Source organism: Sarcophilus harrisii, chromosome 3 (genome assembly GCF_902635505.1).
Source record: "Sarcophilus harrisii chromosome 3, mSarHar1.11, whole genome shotgun sequence".
Classification (NCBI taxonomy): Eukaryota; Metazoa; Chordata; class Mammalia; order Dasyuromorphia; family Dasyuridae; genus Sarcophilus; species Sarcophilus harrisii.
In genome coordinates this window covers 304,532,517-304,558,304 of record NC_045428.1, presented here as the reverse complement: position 1 = coordinate 304,558,304, position 25,788 = coordinate 304,532,517, and the positions used below count along the sequence as shown (strand labels likewise).

General features: G+C 37.0%; 1 protein-coding gene and 1 long non-coding RNA gene across 4 annotated transcripts in view; one reads left to right on the top strand and one right to left on the bottom strand.

Annotated features, from left to right (window-relative positions):
* LOC116422378 overlaps nt 1-3,465 on the bottom strand; it is a 74,395-nt gene extending 70,930 nt beyond the window's left edge. The window contains exon 1 of the long non-coding RNA XR_004232994.1: nt 2,916-3,465. This is a non-coding gene — a long non-coding RNA (uncharacterized LOC116422378). The remainder of the gene's footprint in view (nt 1-2,915) is intronic.
* An 806-nt stretch (nt 3,466-4,271) lies between these two features.
* On the top strand, nt 4,272-24,924 carry LOC111719705 (galactose-3-O-sulfotransferase 2-like). Of its 3 annotated transcripts, XR_004232992.1 has the most exons (5): nt 12,359-12,975; nt 16,658-16,765; nt 17,315-18,200; nt 19,821-21,181; nt 22,933-24,924. XR_004232992.1 is itself a non-coding variant. In XM_031959738.1 (4 exons), the coding sequence occupies exons 1-4, from the start codon at nt 4,464-4,466 to the stop codon at nt 20,703-20,705; spliced, it is 1,893 nt and encodes a 630-aa protein (XP_031815598.1). In that variant the 5' UTR covers nt 4,272-4,463; the 3' UTR covers nt 20,706-23,329. The 3 variants fall into 3 exon arrangements, 2 of the variants coding, with proteins under 2 accessions (XP_031815598.1, XP_023354875.2); XM_031959738.1 differs by lacking the exon at nt 12,359-12,975 and adding an exon at nt 4,272-4,477 and having other exon boundaries at nt 19,821-23,329; XM_023499107.2 differs by having other exon boundaries at nt 19,821-23,329.
* The last annotated feature ends 864 nt before the right edge of the window (nt 24,925-25,788 follow it).

The window sequence follows — 25,788 nt, the reverse complement described above, 5'->3', positions numbered from 1 at the left end:
AAATACTATTTTTTTAAAAAAGAAAAGTAATAAAATGGTTATGACAAATAAGGAAATTTGATGAAAGGAATAAGATAGAATGGAATTTCTTGAACAGGTAGAGAGTTAGCCTTGATAATTTTGTAAAGCCACTTTATCATGTGAAACAAAGGTGATAGTGAGAGAAGCCATATGATTATCACAATGAAGAGGGGAGAAGAGAAAAATTATGACAAATGGTCCCATTGTGTTCTGTAAAATATGAGACAAGGTTCTCAGTTGACAGAATGGGAGAAGTGGGAAACAGGCTAGATCTGAAGAAGAATGAAAAGGTTTGGAAGAGCTAATATGGAGAATGGGATAATAAATTGATAATTCAAGTAAAGTAGGATTAATTGCCTTGTAGTAGTGAGAGACCAGTTCAATTTGTACAACACATCTGTAATGGACTCAGAATGGTTGCATGATTTTTTTTCTTCTTCACTCAGCAGCATCTGTGTTCAGAAGTGAAGGAAGATAGCAGATGACAGGAGTCATCTAAGGCTAAGGCTCGGCAGGTATGATAAAAAAAAATAATAATAAGGAAGGTAAGAGCTCAAAAGAAGACAATATAGAGATGAATTAGTTCACCAAGGGCTCAAGATGGAGAAAAGAAAAAGATTGGCTCATGCAGGGGAGCTGGCCTGGAAGAGAATTGAGGTGTCAAGGGACTGGAAGTCATGGTGTGAATGAAGAATATATTTTAGTAAAAAAAGGGCAAAGGGAGGGGTAAAAAGCTAACAGATTATGATCAAATAAGAGTACTTCAACATGGAGGGGTTATATTTGTGGGCAAGATCAAGGGTATAACCACAGGATGGAAGGAAGGAGGGAGGGAAAGAGGGGAAAAAAGGAGGAAGAGAAGGAAGGGAAAGAGGGAGGAAAAGAGGGAGGGAGGAAGAGAAGGAGAATGAGGGAAGGGAGGGAAGTTCAGCACTGTGATTCACCACCCTCAAAATTAACTATCATTTCTAACTCAATTTCACTCTTTGGATGGACCTCATTGATCCATGGATATTCTTTCCACTGATGCAGGTAGCAGTCCATCTATGCCTTCTCATCCTGCCCATGCCCTTCCAAAAATCCTCTGTGAAAGATCTACCTTCCACATTGGGATTCATACTCAAAATCTTTTAATATTTCATGGATTCTAATGCAATAAACAAGTTGTCTATTATATCTTCATGGTTTTTTTTTTTAACAAAGCTAACCCCCCTTCTTTTCAGTTCATACATGCCCTTGATAACTTCTTTTTATATCAGTTCTGTATGAATCTTCATTTGTTATGTGCTGCTGGCTCATATCCACCATACATCCAACATATATATTTACATCCAACTTAAATTGCTTGTAGAGTCGTTCTTTAAAAAAAAAAAAATTTGGGGAGTAAAAGAGATTAGGAAGACTATTCCCAATACTTGTACTTATTGAACCATTTCCAGGATGTCATGAACACCTGTCTTATTCATCATGGTATCTTTGCACCAAAATCAATCACTCTGACAAGTATGTAACAAATTAAGGTAGTCCAACATTCCTATATCAAGATGTCAAGTGCAAACTAACTATACCCAGTTTCTGATTTCTTGCCCAAATCAGGAACGTAAAAATCTTCTTGTCTTGGTCACCTTCATATCAAAATATCTTTGTTACTGAAACCCTGTGATTGTTGCCAAAGTTATTTGCCTAAAACCCAATCCTTCTGCTGTCTGAATGTTTTTTCCTACAATCCCTACCCCCTTACCTATTTTTTGTTTCTATGGATTTCATGACCTCTGAAGAACTAGCCAAATTTTTACAAACCACTTTATTTTGTCAATAGATGCTTGAGAACTCCTACTCTGTATAATCATAGGTTTAAAACTAAAAACCTCTGAGGCCATTTAAGCTAAGACCTAGGAACCTGGCTAAGTTTACATGGAAATTATTCAGCTGGGTAAAGTTTGAGCCCAGACTTCTAATTCCAGAATTCTTTCAACATGCCATTTTACATTCTTAGTTTTTGCCTATTTTGTTCTACCAACAGTGGGCTTCTAGAAACCCATTAACAACTTATATGGTTCCAACCCGCTACCTTAACCTGCCACAAATTGTTTGGGGTCATTATTCGCTCTTATTTAGATGAGGTTTTTTAATGTTTTTAATGACACATATGACTACCCATAGCATATTGGAAAGCTATCAATATAATGGAAGTCACCTTAAAGTAAAACAAGAATCATATCTATGTAGAATTGTTTGGTTGAAGGCTCTAATGGTTTCTCAGATAGTCCTTACTTAAAATTCCTATGTGTCAGTTTCATTTTTGTCTTTGCATTTTTAATGTTTTGTTCTCTAACAATGGTTACTGGAATGGTCCCTCTCTTTTAATCAAAACAGAAGAAATAATGAGATAAAATGAAGACCATGTACAATGTGAAGTTAATTTCATGTAGGCATAAAAAACACCAATCAGATTCTATCTCATGAACATGGACTCTGTCTTGTGCTGCCAAATGTATTCTCCATTCTGTTGTTTTTTTTTTTTTTTCTGTTATTCATCCATGGGAAACTAGATTATGTAATCTATCTATTGTTTCACATATGCAGGTAGATGCAATTAGTCAACATCTTTTCATTTTATTCATAAAAAGCCCAGAAGGTCACTCCTTCCCTCTCCCAAGGGGGAGAAATCCTCTACTTTCTTTCAATTAGAAATTCAGTTACCTAATTTTATATTCTGGTTGCAGTTATTTACGTTAATTTTAATTACTGATTTGTTTTTATTGCATAAAAATCAGCTTCATTCTATACTCATGTCTTTGAACTAAGGAATCCAGCAATCCATTTATTCTAACTGCCTACCTAATAGATTATTTTTGCTTGGATTATTACCTTAGTTATTACTAATTACTTACCACAATACTTGCTGAATTCAGTTGAATAGCCACCCCATTCTCCAGTTCACTTGTCTCTGCAGACACAGTCAGTTTTGGCTTCCTCTGTATACTAAATGGCTTCAATAGGTCTTTAAGGAGCTAAGTTCTTGGAGTTCCATGGAAACATCAGTTGGATTTTTCAATATTGCATTCCACCCATTAATTGACTCAGTTCTTGCTATACTTATGACACATTCTTCATAAGGACTTCATAAGGACACACTCTTCATAAGGTAGTAGGCTCATTCCAATAAAGCATGAATGGTATTCTTCTATTGTCCAAATTGAATCCTAGAAAATTACAAGAAAAGCAATTGCAGAATATATAAGCACTGAGTATATTTATAATCTTAATTTGTTCCTTTACCTAGTATTGTTTTTATTTTTATTATTTGTTCATTACTTTTGAAGAGAGCCAATTATATCTGGGTGATATTATGAGTCATGGGTAAATTGGATTTAAGTGAGGTAGAGTTGCATAAAGCCCTCAGCCTCACTCTTTCTTCCACAGCCATCAAGTCCAATGGCAAGACAAAAGTCAAAATGACTGTCAATGGCCTGGGATGCAGTGGATGACCTTGGTGTCTTCAGTGTCTGACCAAGCTCTAAGCACTCCACAGCATCTTCTTTAGTTGCCTTCATGGACACCAAAACAAATTATTCCCATCCTCCTGCTCCCCTGGGAGAAGTCCTCACATGCTTGGAGTCAGCATTCCCCTGACCCATTGATGGGTTTGAGTTTCACTAGTTATCCTCAACCTAGTTTAGCCTGTCTGCCTAGAAGGCTTACCAGGGTGTGACTACTGTGCACACTGCAGTATCTTGTTGTCACAGATGGAAACTGAGTACCAGGTAAACAACAAAAGTGGATTAACAGCCCCAAAGAGAGCTTGGCAAATCATCCCAACAGAGGTCTTGCTTGAACACCCCATAGACCCCACACATGCATGAAGTCTATTCACCTGGATCCAAATCCCTACTCTATCTCAAATGCCAGTTATTAGGTACTTCTCAGGCCACAGCCTACTCCCATTGCCAAATCTGACTTTCCTAATCCAAGCCTGGTTCCCTGCCCTTTCTCTCCAAAACACCACTATCCCATGGACCCAAAGATTATATATAATAATGCATTAAGCTAAGGATTAAAATTGTCCCATTTCCCCTTTATGGCATCCATGTGAAGTAGGAGCAAGCGTTTACCCTTCTCTATTAAACACAAAGCAAAATGCACATTTTAAAAGCCTAACTCCCTAACAATCCCCAAGGCTACAATTGGTCATTTCTCTAAACTTTGAAGAGATATAGTATTGATTTAGTTAAGCTTACTTGGTGTATGTGCATGTGTGCGTTAGTTCCATGATATTTGTTTCTTTCCAAGTGAGATTAACTAGGAGGAGTTATTTGAACAATTAATCTCTCTAAGGAAAGGAATGGTCTTGTACTTTATTTAAATATGTATAGATTCATGTTGGAACAGACTAACCTAGGAGTGTTGGAGAAAGGTATACCTCCTGAGAAGAAAACAACATGTATGTATTAAAGTAAGTAGATGAGGGTCTAAAATTTTATTTCCATCTGAAATCCATCCACTCACAGCACTGCTTCTAAGGTAAGGGATAAGAATAAGAGTTAAAGCATAATTGAGAAAAGAGGGTGAGGAGGAAAAGAGAAAAGCAGAGTGGATAAAACAGAAAGAGAAGGTAGGATGAAGACAAGAGAGAAAGAAATTGTTGCATGCCTTTCAATCATATTGTGCAAGACTTGTTTCTTAACTAAAGGTAGTAATTAGCAACTTGATAGAAAAGTGTTAAAAATTTCTTTCTGAGGAAATATCAGTTTGGGTCCCATTTTGTATCACTTGGAAATATGGTAGCAGAGAAAGAGTATTGAGATCCTGGCTCACCTAGACAGTTTTGAATTAATTTATAAGGAAATCAGAAATAATTTCAATAGATAAATATATAATTATCTCTATATAGCTATACATATAGATATATAAATAAATATCTGTCGCCACCATTTTACAGAGAGAAACTTGTTGGGGTCTTCTCAGTTTTTTATCTAAATTGTTTTGTGGCAAAGATCTTGCATTAGACCTTCTCTGATTCAAAATTATAGTTACTTCTTAACTTTGCATTAAGAAATAAAAGGTTTTAAGGAAAATTATGTTTTTTACAAGTTGAGGATGGATGGTTAACTTAAAGGGAAATTTCTTTTTGGCATTGATTTGTATACTTTTAATGATTCTATTCATAAAAGCAGGTCTAAAATGGTCTCTGATTAATGAATGTTAGAATAAGCTGTCTATGTAAATTATAAATGTATATAGTTTATTTATGTTATGAATAATTAAACTGCATTCCTTTAGAAATATCCTATAGGACAGATTTCACTATTTCAGATAAACCTTTCTTTTATTATGAAACTTCATTACATATAATCCTAAAAAAGCAGCAGATATTTAAAATCATAGGGATAGGCACTTATTATTTCCTTACTATCAGAAATCCCAAATTAAGAACTTGCCCTAGAAATGCAGTTCAGCAGCACCTTCTCTGAAATTTCTGGCATAAGTTGTCCAAAGTACTCTGAAGTTGAATGACTTTCACAGAGATTCACAGAGTCAGTAAATATCAGGACTGGGGATTTCAATCCAAATCTTCCTGGTTCCTACATTAGCTCTCTATCCACAAAGACATGCTGGCCCTAGATTATAAAATCAAAGATTTGGAACTTTGAGGAGGGACTTCAAAGGACACTGAGTCCAACACCCTTATTTTAGAGTTATAATAAAAGCATCATTGCTTTCTCAGTTACCTACCATGTGAAACCTGAAAAAGAAAATTCCTGGAGCCTGAGGTTGGCTAAGTAGAAAGAAATTATTTCAATTTATTAAAATTTTTCTATATTAACTCATCATAAATAGTAGTTCCCAAAAGTTAGTTCAGGGCTCCATTAGACTTTCCATATTAAAGGTGCGGGTCCCATTTTGTATTTCCTGGAAATATGATGGCAGAGAAAGCAGATATTGAGATCCTGACTCATCTAGGAATTCTTGAATTAATTTATAAGGAAACCAGGAATAATTCCAGGTTTATGTCTGTCCATCATTTTAGAGAGAAACTTGCTGGAGTCATCTCAGTTTTTTCCAAATTCTTTTATGGCAAAGATGTTGCATTAAACCTTATCTGATTGGGGGGGTGGGGGAGAAGGCAGTTGTGACTCAACTTCCTTACTCTTTCCACCAGATATCACCACTCCTCTAGTCCCTACTCTGCTTCTAATTCTAAGATCTTGTTTACTTTCTTACGAGAAAGGAAACTCTGCCTTTTTCTCTAGCATACTAATGTAAGAAAGCTCTGGAAAATCAGACAAAATCCATATTCTGTCCCAAGGAAGAGAATGATGTATATCTTATACACTTATACACAAGTCACTTCTCTCTAACTCAGTTTCCTCATCTGTAAAATGGGGATGATAATAATAGCACCTACCTTCTTGGGTTATTGGGAGGATCTAAGGAAATAATTTTTATGTGTTTTTTAAAATGTTTTTAGGTCCACATTCTTTCCCTCCCATCTTCCTAATTACCCACTGAGGAGGGAAGAAAACAAAACTCATTACAAACACATGCAATCAAGCAAAACAAATTCCCACATATAAACACATAAACAAACATATATGTTCATATACACATATAAGCATGTGTGTGTATATAGTGTGTATATATACACATATATTCTCTCTCTATATATATAGAAATAAAGATATAGGTTTAGATATATCAATTTACCTATTTATATCTATAGGGAGGGATATCGTTATATAGATATATGCCAGGGAACGTTATAGTTCCACCACAATGTATTAATGTAACTATTTTTCTACAGCCCTTCCTGAAATTGCTGTTTTCTTTTAATAGGTACAAAGTAGAAGCTCAAGTTGCCTTAGTTTGTATTTCTCTGACTAATAACAATTTAGAATATTTTTCATATACTAGTAATAATTCAGATTTCTTCCTTTAGAAACCACTGATTTATAACTTTTGAACATTTGTTAATGGGACAATGGCACTCAATGGATATCCCATAGTTTGAGGGCCTTATAAAATGAGTCAAAATTTTAAAATGAGTTTTTATTCTAGAAGCTGGAGTTTAAGGAGGTTATCAAATATTAGATTACTATAGGCCTTGGTTATTGTGTCATGTGTATCTAATCTATTCCACTGATCCACCACTTTTACTTCTTAGCCAATACCAAATGGTTTTGATGACTACTGCTTTATAATATAGTTTTAAGTTTGGTGCTGCTAAGCCACCAATCCTTTGTATTTTTTTTAATTCCCTTGATATTTTGATCTTTTATTCTTCCAGATGAATTTTGTTATTTTTTTCTGTTCTACAAAATAATTTTTTGGCAATTTGATTGGTAGGCACTGAACAAGTAGACCAATTTAGGCAGAATTGTCGTTTTTATTATATTGGCTCAGTGTACCCATTAGCAATTGATATTTTTCCAGTTGCTTACATCTGATTTACAAGTGTTTTGTAATTGTGCTCATATGGTTTGGGGTTTGTCTGGACAGGTAAACACCCAATATTTTATTTTATCTACAGTTATTTTAAATATAATTTCTCTATTTTTTCTTTCTTAATTTAGTAAGTAGCATCCAAAAATGTAGATGACTCTTGTGATTTTATTGTGTATTCTGCAATTTTATTGAAGGTGTAAATTTCTTCAATTAGTTTTTTTACTGGACATCCAGGTAGCATAATAGATAAGAGTGCTGGGCCTAGAGTCAGGAAGATTCATGTTGATGAGGATAAATCTGACCTCAGACACTTACTATCTGTGTGATAAAGGGCTTTTGAAGAAAACCATCTGAAAAGAAAGTTACAATTTTGTTTCTCTTTGCCTTTGCATATTCTTTCAGTTTTTCTCATATCGTTTCTGTAGTTATCATTTCTAGTACTATATTAAATAGTCATGGTGATATTGGACATCCTTACATTATTCCTGATCTTATTTTAAACGTCTCTATTTTATCTCAAATACAAATGCTAGCTCAGTTTTAGATAGCTATTACCCATCATATTAATGAAAGATCTGTTCATTCTTATGCTATCTAGAACTTTCAGTAGAAATGATGTATCTTGTCAAATGCTTTTTCTATATCCTTTGATATAATATATAATAATTTTGTCAATTGTGTTTTTAATTTACCAAATGTCATGCCAGCTTTGTATTTGTGGTATAAGTCCAGCCTGAGCTTAATGTACTATCTTTTTTGTTTTGTTTTGTTTTCCTTAAAGCTTTTTAATTTTCAAAACATACGCATGGATAATTTTTCAACATTAACCTTTGCAAAACCTTGTGTTCCAATTATTCTCCCTTTCCGCCCACTCTCTCCCCCAGATGGCAAGTAATCCAATATATGTCAAACATGGTAAAAAAAAAAAATATATATATATATATATATATTAAATCTAATATACACATACATATTATACAATTATCTTGCTGCACAAGAAAAATCAAATCAAAAAGGAAAAAATGAGAAAGAAAAAATTCAAGTAAATAACAACATAAAGTATGAAAATGCTATGTTGTAATCAACACTCAGTTCCCACAATCTTCTCTCTAGGTCTATACCTAGATAGGATCTTTATATTAGCTGCTACAGTCTCCTTGCTAGTGTTTTATTTGAAATTTTTGCATCAATATCCATTAGAAAAATTGGTATATAGTATTCTTTCTTTGTTTTGATTCTTCCCAATTTAGGTGTCACGAACAGATCTGTGTCAGAGAAGGGATTTGGTAGGACCATTTCTTTTTTTATTATTCTTCCAGTTTGTGTAGTGTAGGAATTAACTGTCCTTTAAATATTCAATAGGACTCACTTACTTGCTCAATTTATTTTTCTTTTTCATTGTTTTAAACATTGTCTGGGGAAATGGCCTCACCGTGGTCCCTCCTTGGTTTTCCCTATCACCTTCAACATCAAGTACTCTTCCTTGGTCTGGGTTGGCATTGTTGTGAGAGATGGGCTGTCATATTCCTTCATATTCTGCCATCTTTGCTGATCTTTCATTCTTTCATGTTCTGGATAGGGAAACTCCCATCTAGAGTACTATTAATATGAAGTGATTTGGGATTTTTAGAAGAAAGATGCTAGATAAATCTGAAGAATTATTATTATTAATAATAAATCCATTGTTAAATGATGGAGAAGAATGAGCTCTATGAATGTACTCCAATTGTGTAACTTCCTCAGAAAGGGGGAAAAATCTGAAAAGCCTATAAATGGGATCACAGAATTTAGTACAAGAAAGGAAACTTCATTTCAAGGTATCACTTGCTCTTGATCATAAAGGATTTAAGTAGTCAAGGTAAGAAACAAACCAATTCTGCTGACTTCACTTGCACAATTTATGTTAGACAAAAAGGAAAGAAAGTACATTTTCTTCATTTTACTCTGAGAACGTCTCTTGGGAGGCAACTAAATGGCACAATAGAGTGCCAGACCTATAATCAGCAGTACTCATCTTCCCGAGTTCCAATCAGACTTCAGATACTTACTATTTGTGTGATCCTGCACAAATCACTTCACCCCATTTGCCTCAGTTTCCTCATCTGTAAAATAAGCTGGAGAAGGAAATGCAAACTATTTCTGTATCTTTGCCAAGTAAATCTCAAAAGGGTCACAAAGAGTTGGACATGACTAAAATGGCTGAATAACAGTATCACTTCTTGGCAATAGCAGAAAGAAAATAGCAAAGGATGCCTGAGTCTAAATAGACTCATGCATGGCATGTTATTGTGTAGTTGACCTAGCTGCAAGGGATCCCTGGGCAATTTTCCTGATCATAATATACAGGTTCTCTTATTACTTGGCCACAGTCTGAGCTTTTTGCCTCTAGAGCATCTTATTTCTAAATTGGCATTTTATAAAGATTTCCAAGTGGGACAACTTTGTGGTACTCCAAAGTCTCAAAATTAGCCTAGAATGAAGAGAGGACATATTGCTGTAGAGATATCCCAAAAGGTATGCTAGGCCTCAGGTAACTCGATCTAATAATACATGTTATTTCCTTAGCATGGATCCAACAACAACAAACACACATACCCTCACACATGCACTCACCAAATACATTTTAAAACCCTTTCAATCTCTCCTCTGCCATATATACTAATCAAAGTCAGTCAAGTGCATTGATTGGGATGGGAAGTTGAGAAGGGAGGGAATAATTAAAAGAGATTCCCTTACAGAAAAGTAGGAAATACTCTCCATGCCGAGGAGGGATAGTGATAGTTCAAACCAGAAGCTGATCATTGTATCTCTGAGTAGCAGCAGAGCTGGACATCAGAACTTGGATGGCAATATTCCTAAACTGCTAACTTGGAAACCTGAGGCCATTAGGCTAGAAGGGAGGATTATTTCAGAGGTCATCTAGCCCCACCTCCAACTCATAGATTGGTCAACTACCAAGAGACCAGGAAATCATCTAAACTAACTAGTTTCAGGAAAATAAATTCTAGAATCCCTGGATCCAGTATCAAACACAGACGCATTCTCTGGAGGAAAACAAAGTTTTCATTGTCTTCATTTATGAGTAGAAAAGATATTGGCTTGAAAACCTAGTAAACTAAAAGGGAAAAGGCCATGTTGAAGCATTATTCTGACATCCTGGTCAAGGCTAAAGAACCTAGAGATATAGCATATATATGTATATATATATATATATATATATATAGAGAGAGAGAGAGAGAGAGAGAGAGAGAGAGAGAGAGAGAAAGAGAGAGAGTGCTTCAATCAATAAGCATTCATTAATAACGTACTGGTCACTATTTGAAGTACTGGGGATAGGAATAACAAAATCCCTAGTCCCAAGGAAAAGAAGGGAACAACCAGTTATTAGGTGCCTTCTATATTCCGGGCACTGTGCTAAAGTGTTTTACGAATGTTATCCCAGTTGATTCTCTCAACAATCCTGTTAGGTAGCTACTATTATAATCCCCATTTTACAGTTAAGAAAACTGAGGTGAACAGAGGTTAAGCCCAGGATTACAGAGCTAAGTGTCTGAAAATGGATTCGAATTCATGTTTTCCTGACTCCAGGCCTGGCACTCAACATTGTATTACCTTACTACTTACACTCTAATGGGGAAGTACATATGTAACACAGTGATTGTGGACTGGGTCTGAAGTGAAGATCTGAATTTAAATTCATCTTCAGACACTTAGCTGTGTGATCCTGAGCAAGTTCTTTAACTTTTGTCTGCCTCAGTTTCCCCAATTGTATAATGGGGATAATAATAGCACCTACTGTCCAGGATTGTTGTGAGGATCAAGTGAGATAATATTTGTAAAGTTCTTAGCACACTGTGTGGCACATAGCCTACTGTATAAATGCTAGCAATTATTATTACTATTGTTATAGGTGACTTTATACAGAATAACTTAAAGTAAACATAAGACAGGGAGGGAAGGAGAACTCCATGTGGAAGACAGTACTTAAGTTGCATCTTGAAAAAAGAGAGAGACTCAGTAAGAATTGGACTTACTGGAATGGAAAGATCTTAAGCTCAACCTCCAAAAGTCCATCACGGTAGGTCAATATTCTTCTCTAGTTTTCTGAACATCCAGGATATTGAATGAATGGGCAATATACCAGGAAGTGCTACATCTAATGACCAAGTCATTTCTATAAGCCTTGTGAGAAGGGCAAGAGTGAATACAAAAAGTAGATCTGGTTCATGTTGTGTTGGAGGCAAATCTACAGATGAGTAGTCTGTCTCTATAAGGTGACGAGGACCACTCAAGATCAAGTGGATGATGGGCCAGCTCGTGCCTGGAAAATGGGATGACACCAATACTGATACAGAATGGTCAAACTGCTTATGAAAGGCTAAGTTCACAGAGCAGGGCCCAGGAAATGTGTATATTGAGGCCCAGATACTACTCAGTATATCAAATATAAGCCCTGATGGAATATAGCCAACTGTACCAGTTACTCCCAGCTAATGGGATGGACCTCCAGGATTAATTACTAGACTTTGTTGAAATATTGACAGATTCTTACCAAGTGACATGTGAAGAGGACTCTTACTGAGTCTTCAATAATAAACATGGTTTATGGGAGAAATCTATCTTAAGGCCTCTACAACATGTAACAAGTCAGAATAAGACATAAAATATAATTTCCCCTCATTTAGAATGGCAGAAACCTAAAAGCCAAGAAATCTTGTTGACTATAGAAGAATAAAAAGACACTGAAAAATAAGGAAGATAGTTTTCCTGCCAAAGGGGAGTTTAGGGAGTTCCCACTTCACTGACCAGGATAATCCTAATATCCCTTCCTGGTCAGGACTCTTGACTTAGAACCTTCCCTCCCTTCCTTTGAAACAGAAGTGAGAGCCACATGGCCATCATAGGCACAGAACAACAACAATCATAATAGTAAAAGTAAAAATAATAGTAAAAGCCATTGTATTCTGTCTTTCCACATAAAGATAAGGTGAGGTGGTTAAAAAAAAAAAAATGAGGGGTGTTCCAAAGAAACTAAGTGCTGCTATATCCTTATTAGATATCCTGGCTGGATTAAGACAAAGTCAACCTCCTTTAGTTAACTGTTTAATAATTTATTAGTGTCTCATCTCTCCAGTCCCAAGTTCCCCAAGTTTCAACATGAACTAATAAGGTATCAGAGTCAGGTTTACCTCTATCAGTTAGGAACTGGTTCTTCTGTTGCTATGGAAACTAACTGGCTCACCTATAGCAACCTAGGTCTATATCAGGTAGGCACTGATTCATATACCTCCTTTTCCAAATATTGCTGTGATTAAGGGAAAAAAATTGGTAGAATGCTGATCAAGATTAGGGGTGCATTCTGTTGCTATGGAAACTAACTGGATTACATATAGGACCACACAGACCACATATCACAGGTCCTCCACTTGTTAAATGTACCCCTGATGAATGTCTGTTGAATTGAATCATGCTGATACACCAGATCCTGTTGACCAGAATTATAGCAAGGTATGTAACATAACAGGTTCAGAGCAGCCCCCAAAACAGATGGTTCATTCAGTGGAGAAATGCAATGATCAATCAGTCAACAGGCTGTAAGGGTTTATTGGAGCATAGGGGATGTTTGAGAAGACTAGGACCTCTGGGGGGAGGGCCTTTTTCAAGGCTGCTCAGCCACCTTAGGTGTCTACCTGGCACTCAATTCTCCCGGATGGTTCCAAGAAGTTGTTTAATGCTCAGCTTGGCAGACGGGCTAAATCAGATGGAAGGTAGACAAACCCATTGGTGAACTGGATAGAGGTTGAGAGGTGGGGAGAGGAGTGTATTCTGAACGTGTGAAGACCTCCTCCAGCAGAATGGGTAGCTAAGAACAGTCTGTCCAATGGCCTGAAGGTGGCTTGAAGCGGGCACTGTGGTCAGACAGCAAAGACACCGAAGTCATCTGGCTCATTCTACGTCATCATAGTTGTCTTGGCTCCAATAGCTGTGGAAGAGAAAATGAGGCTGAACTCTGTGCGACTGCCTCATTTAAATCTACTTGGGTACAGCCTGAGACATCACGCCTCGATATCATCGGAGGCTTCAGAAATGGACAAACAAGAGCTTGTGGGCCAGGCAGCGATGTCCAGAGTGCTGGACTAGAGTCATGAAGGCCTGAATCCGAATCCAGCCAGGGACACTTCACTCTGTGACCCTGGAGGGATTAGCGAAGAGGGAAATGGCAAACCATGCCAGAGTCTGCCCCAAGAAAACCCTATGGACTGAAGGGCCCACACAGCCACAAAGAGTAGGACCCAAACAACAAATATGTCGTCATGGTGTTGAGGAATACAATATACAATACAAATACGAGCAAAAAGGAAGATGAAGGATCACAGAGAAAAGGAATTACAAACCATAGACTGGGATGATGAGAGTTAGCAGCATGGTAAAAAAAGCCTGAGGAGAAATGAAGACATAGATCCTTAAATGCCCTGGAGGATTTGGGAGGAGCCGGTCCATCAGAGGGAAAGATTGCTGTCTCAAAGAATATTTCCAAGGGGTGAATACCAGGGCTTACTAAGTCTTCCTCCATGAGGAGTTTCTGGAGGGTGGAGCAGAAAAGTTCTGGGTATGTAGCCTAAAGACAAAGGAAGGAAGAGAATTCACTTCCTGAGACTACAACCCTTAACATTCTTATTCAATGGCCACATACTCAGAGGTATTCTTTAGCACATGCTTTACCTTAAAGGCACAAAGTCACTTCACTGTGGGATGCAGACATCCGAAGTATAATCTGTGTTAAGTTACAGATTTGTATTCTCATTTTTTGGTTCAATTTACCCTAGCCTAATTCAGAAAGAACAATTAGAGAAAAGCAAGAAGAATAATCAATTAAGGGCCAGAGAAGATTTTTGAAATGATAGAGGACTTGTGTGAACTGAATTAAATAAACAGACCCAGGAAAACAATTTTTACAATAATAACATAATAATGCAAACAAATTTGAAAGCTGTAAGAATAATGGTCAGTACCGTGACCACTCTGGAAAACCGAAGATGACAACATGCTCTGCATGACAGAAAGGTAATGGATTTGTGGTGCAAAATGAGACTTGCATATTTTCATATACAGTTAATGAAGGAGTTTATTTTAACTATGCATATTTGTTTAAAAAAATTTTCCAGTGGGATGGAAAGTAGGAAGAAAAGAAAATAGATTTATATTATTTTTTTAAAAACAGAAAAGGGTACAATAGGTGTAGAATATTACATGTACTTTGAGGTCACTGTATTATGTTTTATTCGATTGTTTTACTCTGTTACAAGAGCTCTCAGGAACTGGGAGTGTTTATGATGTATAAACAAAACATATCAATAAAACTTTAAAAACCATTAAGACTAGATTCTTCATTCTATAGATGAGGAAGACAGAAGCTGAGAGTGGTTAAATGACTTGCCCAGAGTCATGCAACTGGTAAACATCTAAGGCAAGATTTGAACACAAAAATTCCTGACTCCAAGCTCAGCATATCAACTCAAGAGCATGCCAAGTCTGCCAAAAATAACCTAAACCAGATTTAAATGTAGTTGGGAAATAATTAACAAAAATAAATGAAAACACAATAAAACATAGATAATAATATATGGCTAAGTCAATGTGATCCTTATATACAGTTTAGTAGCCCTGTTTCTATTTGACTTTGACACCATTGCCAATCATCTCATGGTTGTTACTATCTAGGGCCTTCCAATTCATATTGTATGAGAACCGGATGCAGGAATTTAGAGAAGAGAAGACTTGAAAAGCCTGGGAGTGAGGGGAACAGCCAAAATAACTATCTTCAGGTTTTTTAAAACCTACTAGCTATGTAATCCTAGGCAAATCCATTAGCCAATTGCCTCAGTTTCCTCATCTATAAAATGAGCCATAGAAGGAAATGGGAAAACCATTCCAGGATTTTTGCCCAAAAAATCCCAAACAGTGCCATGGAGAGTCACTAAAAAATGACTGAATAAAAGAAATTATTCTTATTCTGTCTGGCTTTGGTGGTCAGAATTAGGAGTGACAACAGGTCAAAGATATAGTAGCCTTGTTATCAGGAACAATTACCTAATAGTTAGAGGTAATTAAATCAATGCAGCCCAATTGAAGTCCCACATCCTCTGTGAAGCTTCCCCTAAAAAACAATTCTGTTCTACCTCCATACAAGGGCTAAGCAATAGAGGAAGATTTAAAGCCATGTCATCTCACCCCAAAGCCAGTGCTCAGTCCACTGTATCACCACTCAAAAGGATGTGGCCACTGAGTTTTTAGAATCAAACATTTCCAAGGACAGAACATTCATTGTAAGGATTCCTTGGTGTCCTAGTAAGACACATTGCAGATCCACACACCCGGTAAGCACATTTTAAAGAGATACAAGAAACAGCAAAGACTCTCAAGAGATGGATGAACACAGAATCCCAAAGGTGGAAGGCATGGGAGAAACCATTTGAGGCTCTAAAGAGCCTCAAAGCTGGGCCATTTATTTATTTATATGTGGCTCTTTGGAAAAGTTTCCATTTCAGTTACTTTTCCCCAGCTAACTAGGCCAAAACAAACCTTTTAGGCAATGAAAAGTTCTTTCTTGAGTCCCCCACCCTCCACCATGGCTTTATCTTCTTCAAATAGAGATTTGCCTTGGAAAGCACATTTCCTGGCATTTAGAAAAAGGCCATGGTGGCATTGAGGAAAGCAGGTGAGGAGGTGGAGTCACTAACATTAATAAATCATTGGCTGTGGCTATTGGTGTGTAATCCAGGTGAGTTTGATTATGTAAAACTCGATATAGATAAGAGCCTTGTGTTGAGCTTTCTCTTCTTATCTGCTGTATTACTGGCACTTAAACAAATTGAGACCTTTTAGAAATTTCCGTTATCTTGAAAAACAAATTAATAGACCAATATCTAAAAGTGAACAAGAAATTCCTGGTAAGTCATTTTTTTATTTGATTTATTTTAATAAACAAAAATCTATGGGAGAGAAAGCATATATATTTACAAGGATGAACAAAATAAATGTAAGATAACTTCAGGGGGAATGGAACCACTATTATATCTGATACACAAGAACATGTTAAAGAGGGAATCTACTAAGCTGTATTTATCAATTATTGCTTTTTTAAAAAATTCAATCCTGATTTTTTTTTTGTTTGCTTGTTTTTCCACAGAAAGGCCCAGCTGGTGCCCAAAACCCAGCTTGGGAGATTCTGGATTCTCATCACTTTCATCAGCATTCTCTGTATTTCTCTCCAGATGCTGGGAAACCTCCAACAGAGGTTAGTAGTGTGAGAATGGGATTCCATGGATAGGGAGCAGGATAGAAATCCTAAACTCAGTCTGAGTTAACAATACAAAGGCCATACTGTTCTCTAGATTAAAAGATGTCACACATACACACACACAAACACCCTTTAGCATTGTAATCCCATTTTAAAGAGAAAACACCAAAGAGACTCAAGAGAAGAATAACTACAGAATCCCAAGATTGGAAGGCATGAGACAAACCATTTGGGGGAAAAAACACATGGCAAAATGACCTAATGGATAGAATTCTGGGCTTGGAATTATGAAAGGATGGTCCACATTTCCCCTGTAACTTAATAGCTATATGACCTTGGAGAAGACACTGAGCCTCTCTGTGTCCATTTGCCCAATCTTAAAATGGAGACCCATAAAGAAAAACACTTATATCTCAAAGATATTTTGAAGATCAAGTGATCAATTATATTGAGTGTTGAAAAAAGCTTTGCCCATATAAATGAAAGTTGTTGTCATTATTATATATCATTATTCATAACACTGCTCTTCTCACTTTCTAACTGCAGTTGCAAACAGGAAATCAAACATCTCATCCTTCAGCAAAATATCAACCTCCCACAGACTTCGCAGGTTCAGAAAAACTGCAATTCCACATTGTCCCCTCATTCCTTGAACAGGGTTCCCATTGGTCACACTGAAGCAATCCCAACTCAAGTCTCCCTCCAAAGAATGAAGCAAAACAAAGCACTCAATCCCACTTTGCAAATGCAGAATGACCTGAATTACTCAGAGGAGAATGCCTTAGTTGATTTATGGTGGCTTTCTTATTCCTCCAAGCATCCAAAACCTTCATTGTGGGGTTCTAAAAAAGTAGCCAAGGATAAAGATTGGACTCTTCCTCAGATCAAGAGCTCTAAGCCACCTCCCAAGGCTGCACAGATGAATAAAAAAAGAGACTTGGGGAAGAAAATGGAGATGGTTGTGAGTTCTGCAAGCAGATCCTTTGACTCAGTAGGTGGGTCACAACAGAATCACCCTCAGAGCACAATCCCAAAATATGGTAGGGCCCAGTCTCAAGGAAAAATCATGAAAGATTCCCTATTCAGACAAAAAATATCACTTAAAGATCCGATTACAAGGTCCAGGACTCCACTTTCACCTTCTCTGACCCCTCGTTTGCGAGATGGCCTTTTCTCTTCCCATGAGGCAGCCTGCACAAGCAAGACCCACATCTTTTTCTTGAAGGTCCACAAGAGTGCCAGCAGCACCATCATGAACATCCTCTTCCGTTTTGGAGAACAACGAAATCTCACCTTTGCTCTTCCAATCAACCAGAACAGTCAACTTTTCTACCCTTCCTATTTTGTGGCTGAGGTGGTGGAGGGGTTCACAGGTGAAACAAGTCCTTCATTTGACATCATGTGCCACCACTTGAGGTTCTTGCAAACAGAGGTAAGTTCCAGGAGTTTGGAGAGGGGAGAAGAAAACAATACTGACTTTCCCTCTTGATTTCATATCCACAACTCAATGAGAAATCACAATGAAGAGAGCACTGGCTTTGGAGTCAGTGGGCTTTAGTTTAAATTTTCCTCCACTGACATTTACTACCTATGTGACCTTGCTCACAAGTTACTTAACTTCTCTGGGACTCAAGTTTATGAACTTAGAAAGTTATGGGGAGGGGCAACTAGGTGGTCCAGTGGATAGAGTACGAGCCCTGACGTCAGGAGGACCTGAGTTCAAATCTGGCCTCAAACATGTAACACATCCTGGGCTAGTTACTTAATAACCCCAATTGCCTCAGCCAAAAAAAAAAAAAAAAAAAAAAAAAAAAAAAAAAAAAAAAAAAGTTATGGGGGTCCCTTCCAAGATTTTGATCCATGATCATATGATCCATATTGTTCACCAAAAAAGATATCCAAATGACTTGTATTTGCTAAAACAGCAAGGGAACAACTTTTTGTATCCAAACCACTGTATTTTTCGATATCAACAAGTCAATGATAGAAGGCAAAAAAATACATATGTATGTATGCTAACCAAATACTCCTCTGAAAGGTTTGGATTCTTAGAATAAAAAATACATTTTAAATGATTTAGACAACTGTACTTGTCTCTAAGACTTGTTAGTAGTTTAACCACTTGCATAAACTAATAATATCATCTTGTATTTCAATAAACATACAAGAAGCATTTACTAATAAACTAGTTTGGGAAGAAACAAACAGCAATATGATTAGTAGGTAGAGAGTTGACTTCAGAGTCAGTTGGGTTGACCTGGGTTCAATTCCCAACTCTCTAATACTTTGAAGTTGCAAAAGAGTTGTCCTTCTGCATTGATAGACATTATAGCACAGTGCCTGGCGTATAGGAGGTGCTTAATAAATACTTACTATTCATTTCTTCCTGGGAAATTCCCTATACCAATGAAATTAAACACACAAACATATATGCACATAGTGTATAGCTCTATACTGACTGACATTAACCTACAGGGGAAAAAATGAAAAGGTATGAAATAATAATTACTTTCAAGGAGCTTACAGTCTACCAAAAACTAAGTTTAAGAAATTGCTTATTGATTTCCAGGACATGTATACAAAGCTAATGGTTATATTCTATTTTAAGATGTTTTATAATGTAGCAATGTTTTCACATGATATCCTCATATATGGTCTTTAGAGGTAAGTAGTACAGATATTCCCATTTCACAGACTGGAAAAAGGAGGATCTAAAAAGTTGCAATTTGTCAACCTGACAGCCAGTAAGTGATGTTATTCCAGGTGTTTGGGCCTCCAAACAAAGCTAAAGCTCCTCTCGCCATGTCATACATTCCACAAATGATATCATCATGAATTTTACAACTACAGGGGATCTCCAATGGTTAGGATTGTTTCCAAACAAATGAAGATAATTCTACTTTTAAAGTCCTTCTAGGAAATAGCTCATTGCATCAAATGATCAAATGATCAAATGCTTAGCCAGGAAGTTTTTTCAGCTTCTTAACCTAAATCTCAAGCCCATCCAAACCCATTTCTGAATCAATTTCTTCACTTTGACTTTTTTTCCCAGGTTCAGAGGGTCATGCCAAATGACACCTTCTACTTCTCCATCATGCGAAATCCTATTCACCTCATGGAGTCATCTTTCTCGTACTACAAGGGTAGCTCTTCCTTTTTCAACGCCAAAAGCCTGGATGATTTCTTAAACAACACAAGCAAATTCTATGATCCCCTGAAAACTGACAGCCAATACAGCAGAAATCTCATGGCCTTTGACTTTGGTTTCAACCACAATGGCAAGGCCTCGGCCCAGCACACTCGGCTGCTTGCTCGAGTCATTGAAAGCCAGTTTGATCTTGTCTTGATTGCAGAGTATTTCGATGAATCCATGGTACTACTAAAAGACGCCCTGTGCTGGAGCCTAGATGATGTCATGTCATTCCCCATCAATCAGCAAGATGCCTCTTACCGTTCCTCACTGTCCCCTAGCACTATTCAGAAGATCAAGAGCTGGAACAAGCTGGACTGGGAGCTCTACCTTCATTTCAATCGGACCTTCTGGGAAAGAATTAACCAGAGTATGAGCAGGGAGTACCTGCAGCAAGAGGTGGCTGCCCTGAGGAAGCGAAGGAAGCAACTGGCAAAGATCTGCCTCCAGAAGGAACAAAGCGTCCATTCCTGGAACATTGAGGACAAATTGCTAAAACCATTCCAGTACGGAAGAGCTAAAATTCTTGGCTACAACTTAAGGCATGGGTTGGACGAGGCAACAAAGCAGGCCTGCCAGAGCTTTGTCATGCCTGAACTTCAGTACAGTAAAAGGCTATACGAGAGACAATTTCCCCAAAAAGCCCTCTGGCTCAGCCAGGCAAAGAAATATTCCAAGGCCCACAGCAAAAAGAAAGAGAGACCGCCCAAGAGCTATTCCCAAACATCTGAAGCATCTTTTTTCTAACCCGAGATTTGACTGATTCAGAACCAGGAGGGGATACTGATGTGGGCTCCTGTGGCCCATCAGCATTCAGTGGTCATGCTCAAAAGGCCCATGTTCTGGACCCTCTGCTGAGTACTGAACAACATTAGTTGAAAAAGTTACAATCTGGGGGCTGGATACATGAAATAGTGAACTAGACACACATAGGATTCTTTAGAAGTTAAATAGGAGTATGAACGCTCTCAGATAAATAGAAACTTGGATTTTCTCCATTTTCTCCCCTGAAGGGAGTCCTAAGCAAATAGACGTCATATTCCTCAAAATACTTTGAATATTTGAGATCAAATATATAATATCAAATATTTTATCCCTAGCATTAGACTAATGGACATATGCACCCTTCTCCCTGGCACAGGTTCATTCTAAAACTAACACTGAGCTTTGGCTAAAATAAGAACATGATCTTCAAGTAATCCCATAACACAGTTGGTGACCAGGTATGGAAAATTGTCATGACCAATTTAAACAATGAGCAGTTTATTAGGGGAGGTGATTAGGGGAGGCAGGGGAGTCTAAAAGTAGAAGGACCCAACATCTGATGTCCAAAATTTGTTTGGAAAAGTCCACTGTTGACCAGGAGACCAAAAAAAAAAAAAAAAAAATACTGGTTGCCTATTAAGGACTTTTATCTTAACATCTTCTTAGCATCATCTTTGGGATTTTTATAACAACTGATGAAGATGTAAAGTGTCATAAAAAGAGTGGATGGACCTTTACAACAGTTCCCAAGAAATAATTTCTCTTTTGCCTAATAGGATCAGTGTCTCTGCTATCCCACACTGTAGACTATTTGCTCAGCAAATCAGGAAAGAAAGCAGACAAATATGATTCCCCCATTGTTTGTCCCAGCTTGCAAATCTGTTTTCAAATGTCTGCCAATTCTTATACAGCGGCTCTCTCAAAAGAGCAGAGATATCACCGGCATTTATCATGGTCCTGTGAAATTGGCAACTCCCTTCCTTCAAAAAAAAAAAAAAAAAAAAAACTGAGGCTCAAAAAAAGAAAATGCATGGCATGGTCACATACTTAAATTGATCTTGCAAGAGAGTGTCCTGCCATCATTCAACTGGCATTGAGTACCTCTGGGCCAGTGCTATACTAAACTGTGTGTGTATACGTATACACACACACACACACACACATTTTAGACTGGACCTGTGATTTTTCAATGTGGGATATTTCAGTATGGAAATTTCCTCAGTGACTGAGACTGGCAAATTGCCTATAACTTAAAAGAGTTGTTTGGGGGTCAGAGACATTAATTGAATTGCCCATGTCACAACTAGTATATTTTAGAGGCAGGACTTTTTAGAAGTAAGACCTGAGTCCAGGTTTTCCTGTTCCAAAAGCCAGCCCCTTTATTCACTAAATCAAGGTGACTCTACTAAATGTTACAAAAGAACACATATTTTTGAAGAGTCTAGTTAGGGAGACATGGCATTCATGAAATAAGATAATAAAATTACTAGGCATTACTGCCATCCACATAACCAATTCCTCCCCAATTGTCATTCCTACTTGCTAAATGCAATCTTAAGAGTCCTAATTTTTCTCTCCCATCCAATTATTTCCAAATCCAATCCTCCATCCCGATCTTAATTTTCCCATAATGCGAATAATTGCCCTTTTCTACTACTATTTAATGAGCTTCCTATATACAATGATCTAAAACCTATAGCTTCCTTCTTTTGTACTTCTTCAGTCCCTTTGCAGGATGCTCCCACTTAAAAATTCCCTATTTCCATATTGTAATCTAGTTGGTTCTATCATCTTTCTCAGTTCCTTCCATTTATTTCCCATTGTATTTTCGGGTATAACTTTCTCATTCCTACATTAACCTTCCTCCTCCACCAATCCCATTGCATTGCCCTTGCTCATATTTCCTTGTTTTCCTCCTCCTTCCCCATCTGTTGACTCTTTTCAGTTTCTTCTTATTCCCTCCAACATCCACATTTCTAAAAAATATTGGAGATAAGGCCCCTTTCCACCTTCTCAGCTTCAGCTACTTCCTAATGATCCAGTCTGAAGAGCCACATCATTGGTAGAAAATTTTGCTTTAGTCAGGCTTCACACATAATGCTTTATAGCCTTCTAGTTGATAATGCTTCTTCCCCAACTTGGACATAATTTTATATTTACTGCGTATGTGTTTTATGTTTATTTACCTGTGCACATTTTTTTCTCTTAGTAGAAAGTAAATTCCTTGAGACCAGGGACTGTTATGAATTTTTTTGAGAAGTATATTCAGTTTAGTAAAGGAAGATGACAAGTACAAACTTTAAGGTAAGATACCCAAATGAAAATACCCTAGTATGCAGGGCTAGAGATATATAGATTTAGGAATCTGGTAATGTTAGAAACTATGGGAAGGGATGATTTAATTTAGGAATGGGGAGGGGTCAATAGAAGCAAAAGTGAAAAGAGAACTGAGTCAAAAAGAATTTAGCAGTTTGAAGATGGTAAGAAGAGGAACAACATAAAAAGACAGATAATTAGAGACAACAATAGGAAAAAAGAATAAGGAACCAAAAAAGGAGAAGATATACACACATGTCAAATGGTTAGGATAGCAAAGAAACAATCATTGTATCAGGTCAAAAAAGTTCACAGAGAACTTATTAAAGGGTACAATTTCATATCATAATGGGATGGAAGTAGGAAATTTAGAGGGAAAATGGGCAATAAGAAGCTTGAACAATTTGAGAAATTTAGCTATCAATGGGATAATATTGGACTATAGTTAGTAGGGGTTGTAAGACCAGTAAAAGATTAAAACATTGGACAATAGAATGTGAAATGTGTCCACTGAAGGGAACAAAAAAGAAATTAGCAAAGATACTGATGATATAGGGGTAGGTATAGGAGCTGGGTCTTTCTGGTGGCGAGGGGTAATTAAAAAGGAGTTTTAGAGAGAAGGAAAGAAAAGACATTTCCCCCTTTGAAAATAAAGGGAAAACTGAGGAAATGCAAAGAAAAGACATAACGAGGTATTATCTGATGGAAGACAAACTTTCCTCTCTGGAGCCTTTTACTCAAATGGAGAGTTATCTCTCTTTCAATTTCAATTTCAATTTCAGCTTTTTTGTTAGTCAGAAATAAAACAGAATACAATCAGCACATAAAAGATCTCTTAGATTAAAGTATTTCTTTTTTACTAGTTAAGCAAAATTAAATTCCCTTTATACTTGCTTGATATTTAAATTGAAGAAGAGTAAATTTCTTTCAACTCCCATCATACCTTAATAGCTAGTGCTAGAGCCATGCATTTTACCCTGGAGATTCACTTAGGTATGGAGTTGAAAGCTTCTGGCCTTTTACATTTCTGTATCTGTACTCATGTCACTGTCCTCCTTACAGGTAGGGAAAGAATTCCTTAGAAAGTGTGCAAGATATAGTCTCACTCTTATTAAGGCTATAAGAAGTGAAATAATCAGCTGTAAATGAAATTGGGAGAAAAGATTGAAGACTTAAGGAGAATGGAGGTTGAAATACATTTTGTGAGGATTTTCAAGATATTTATAAAAGATGGAGATCAGTATTGCCAGTGAGTAGACAAAGCCAACTTGTAACTGAAAAACATAAATTTGTAATAAGTTAGTTCTTTCTCTGAAGGCATTCTGCAACATGAGAAAGTAATGGATCAAGTAGATGGCAAGTATGAGTATTGAAAATTGGCACAAACAAACAGAAATTGAAGGGGAAAAAAGAACACGGAATGCCAAAAATGGTCAACACTGGAGTACTGATCATGGAGTCCACTATGGAGAATTAATCTGCAATGTGATTGGAAAGGCATTAACAAATGGAACGAAATAATGGGGTTGATTACTTAAAGGTCCAAGAGAGGGTAGATATTGAGCCCAGTGTGAGAAGCAGCACTGCACAACGGATAAAATCCTAGGCTTGGAATAAGGACAAATCAAGCTCAAATCCTGTTACTTAATGCTTACTTGCTGTGTGAGAGGCTAGTCCCCAACTGGAGCCTCCTGTCCTCATCTGTAAAGTGAGGAAAATAACACCATTCACACCCATTATTCAACCCATAGGATTATTATGCATATCAAATGAATAATTTATATAAAGAGCCTTGTTACCTTATGCCTATATAAAGATGAATGAATAAGCATGTAAATGTTTACTGTGTACCAAACATTGATAAAATCAGTTATTTTTTCTTCCATTCTTAATTTTTCTAATTTCAATTCAGGTAAAAGATTTTAAATTTGCTGGTATAATCTATATTTCCAGGACATGCAAATCAGTATTGTAGGTACAAACAGACATGGCTCGGCTCCACCTTTGTGGGATATTCCCCAGGATTTCCCATTCAAAGAATAACAGGATATCTAATCAGAAAAAGACATCAAGAAACCATCCAAGAGACCATTCTGTATCACAGAAGAACATTCCTAACCCATTTCAGTCAGAGAGAGACAGAGACACAAAGAGATGACAGAGGGGGAGAGAGAGACAGAGAGAGAGACAGAGACAGAGACAGACTCTTCCAGGAAATATGCCTTAAACAAAGGTGCAGGGGATTTCCATAATGTAATTGAAAATATCAACAAGCCTGTTAATCAGGAAATGGCTGTAATTTCTAGTTTAAATTCTTTTGTTCCCCTATACAAAACTCTATATATGTTTTATCAATAAGTATATTCAGCATCCACTAAGTCTATTGAGCCTAGCATCCTAATCCATTCAGGAGATAAGTCAGTGTCCCAACAGGAAGCTAAGATTAGCTACATCTATTCTTTCCATGGTGACTTTACTTATGTATTATGTATAAGACCCTCCAAACTCTTGACAGGATTATAAATTTAGAGCTGAAAGAGGCCTTTAAAAATAATTCAGTCCAATCCTCTTGTTTTATAATTGAGAAGATTGAGGTGAAGATATGATCAAAGGCAAGTGCCTAAGGTCACCCAGATTTTAAGTGGCAGAGTTAGAATTTACATTAAAATCCCCTGGCTTCAAATCCAGGTTTCTTAAGTCCTACCAGTTTTAAAAGCCTAACTCCATAAAGTTTTCCCGTACATTTTAG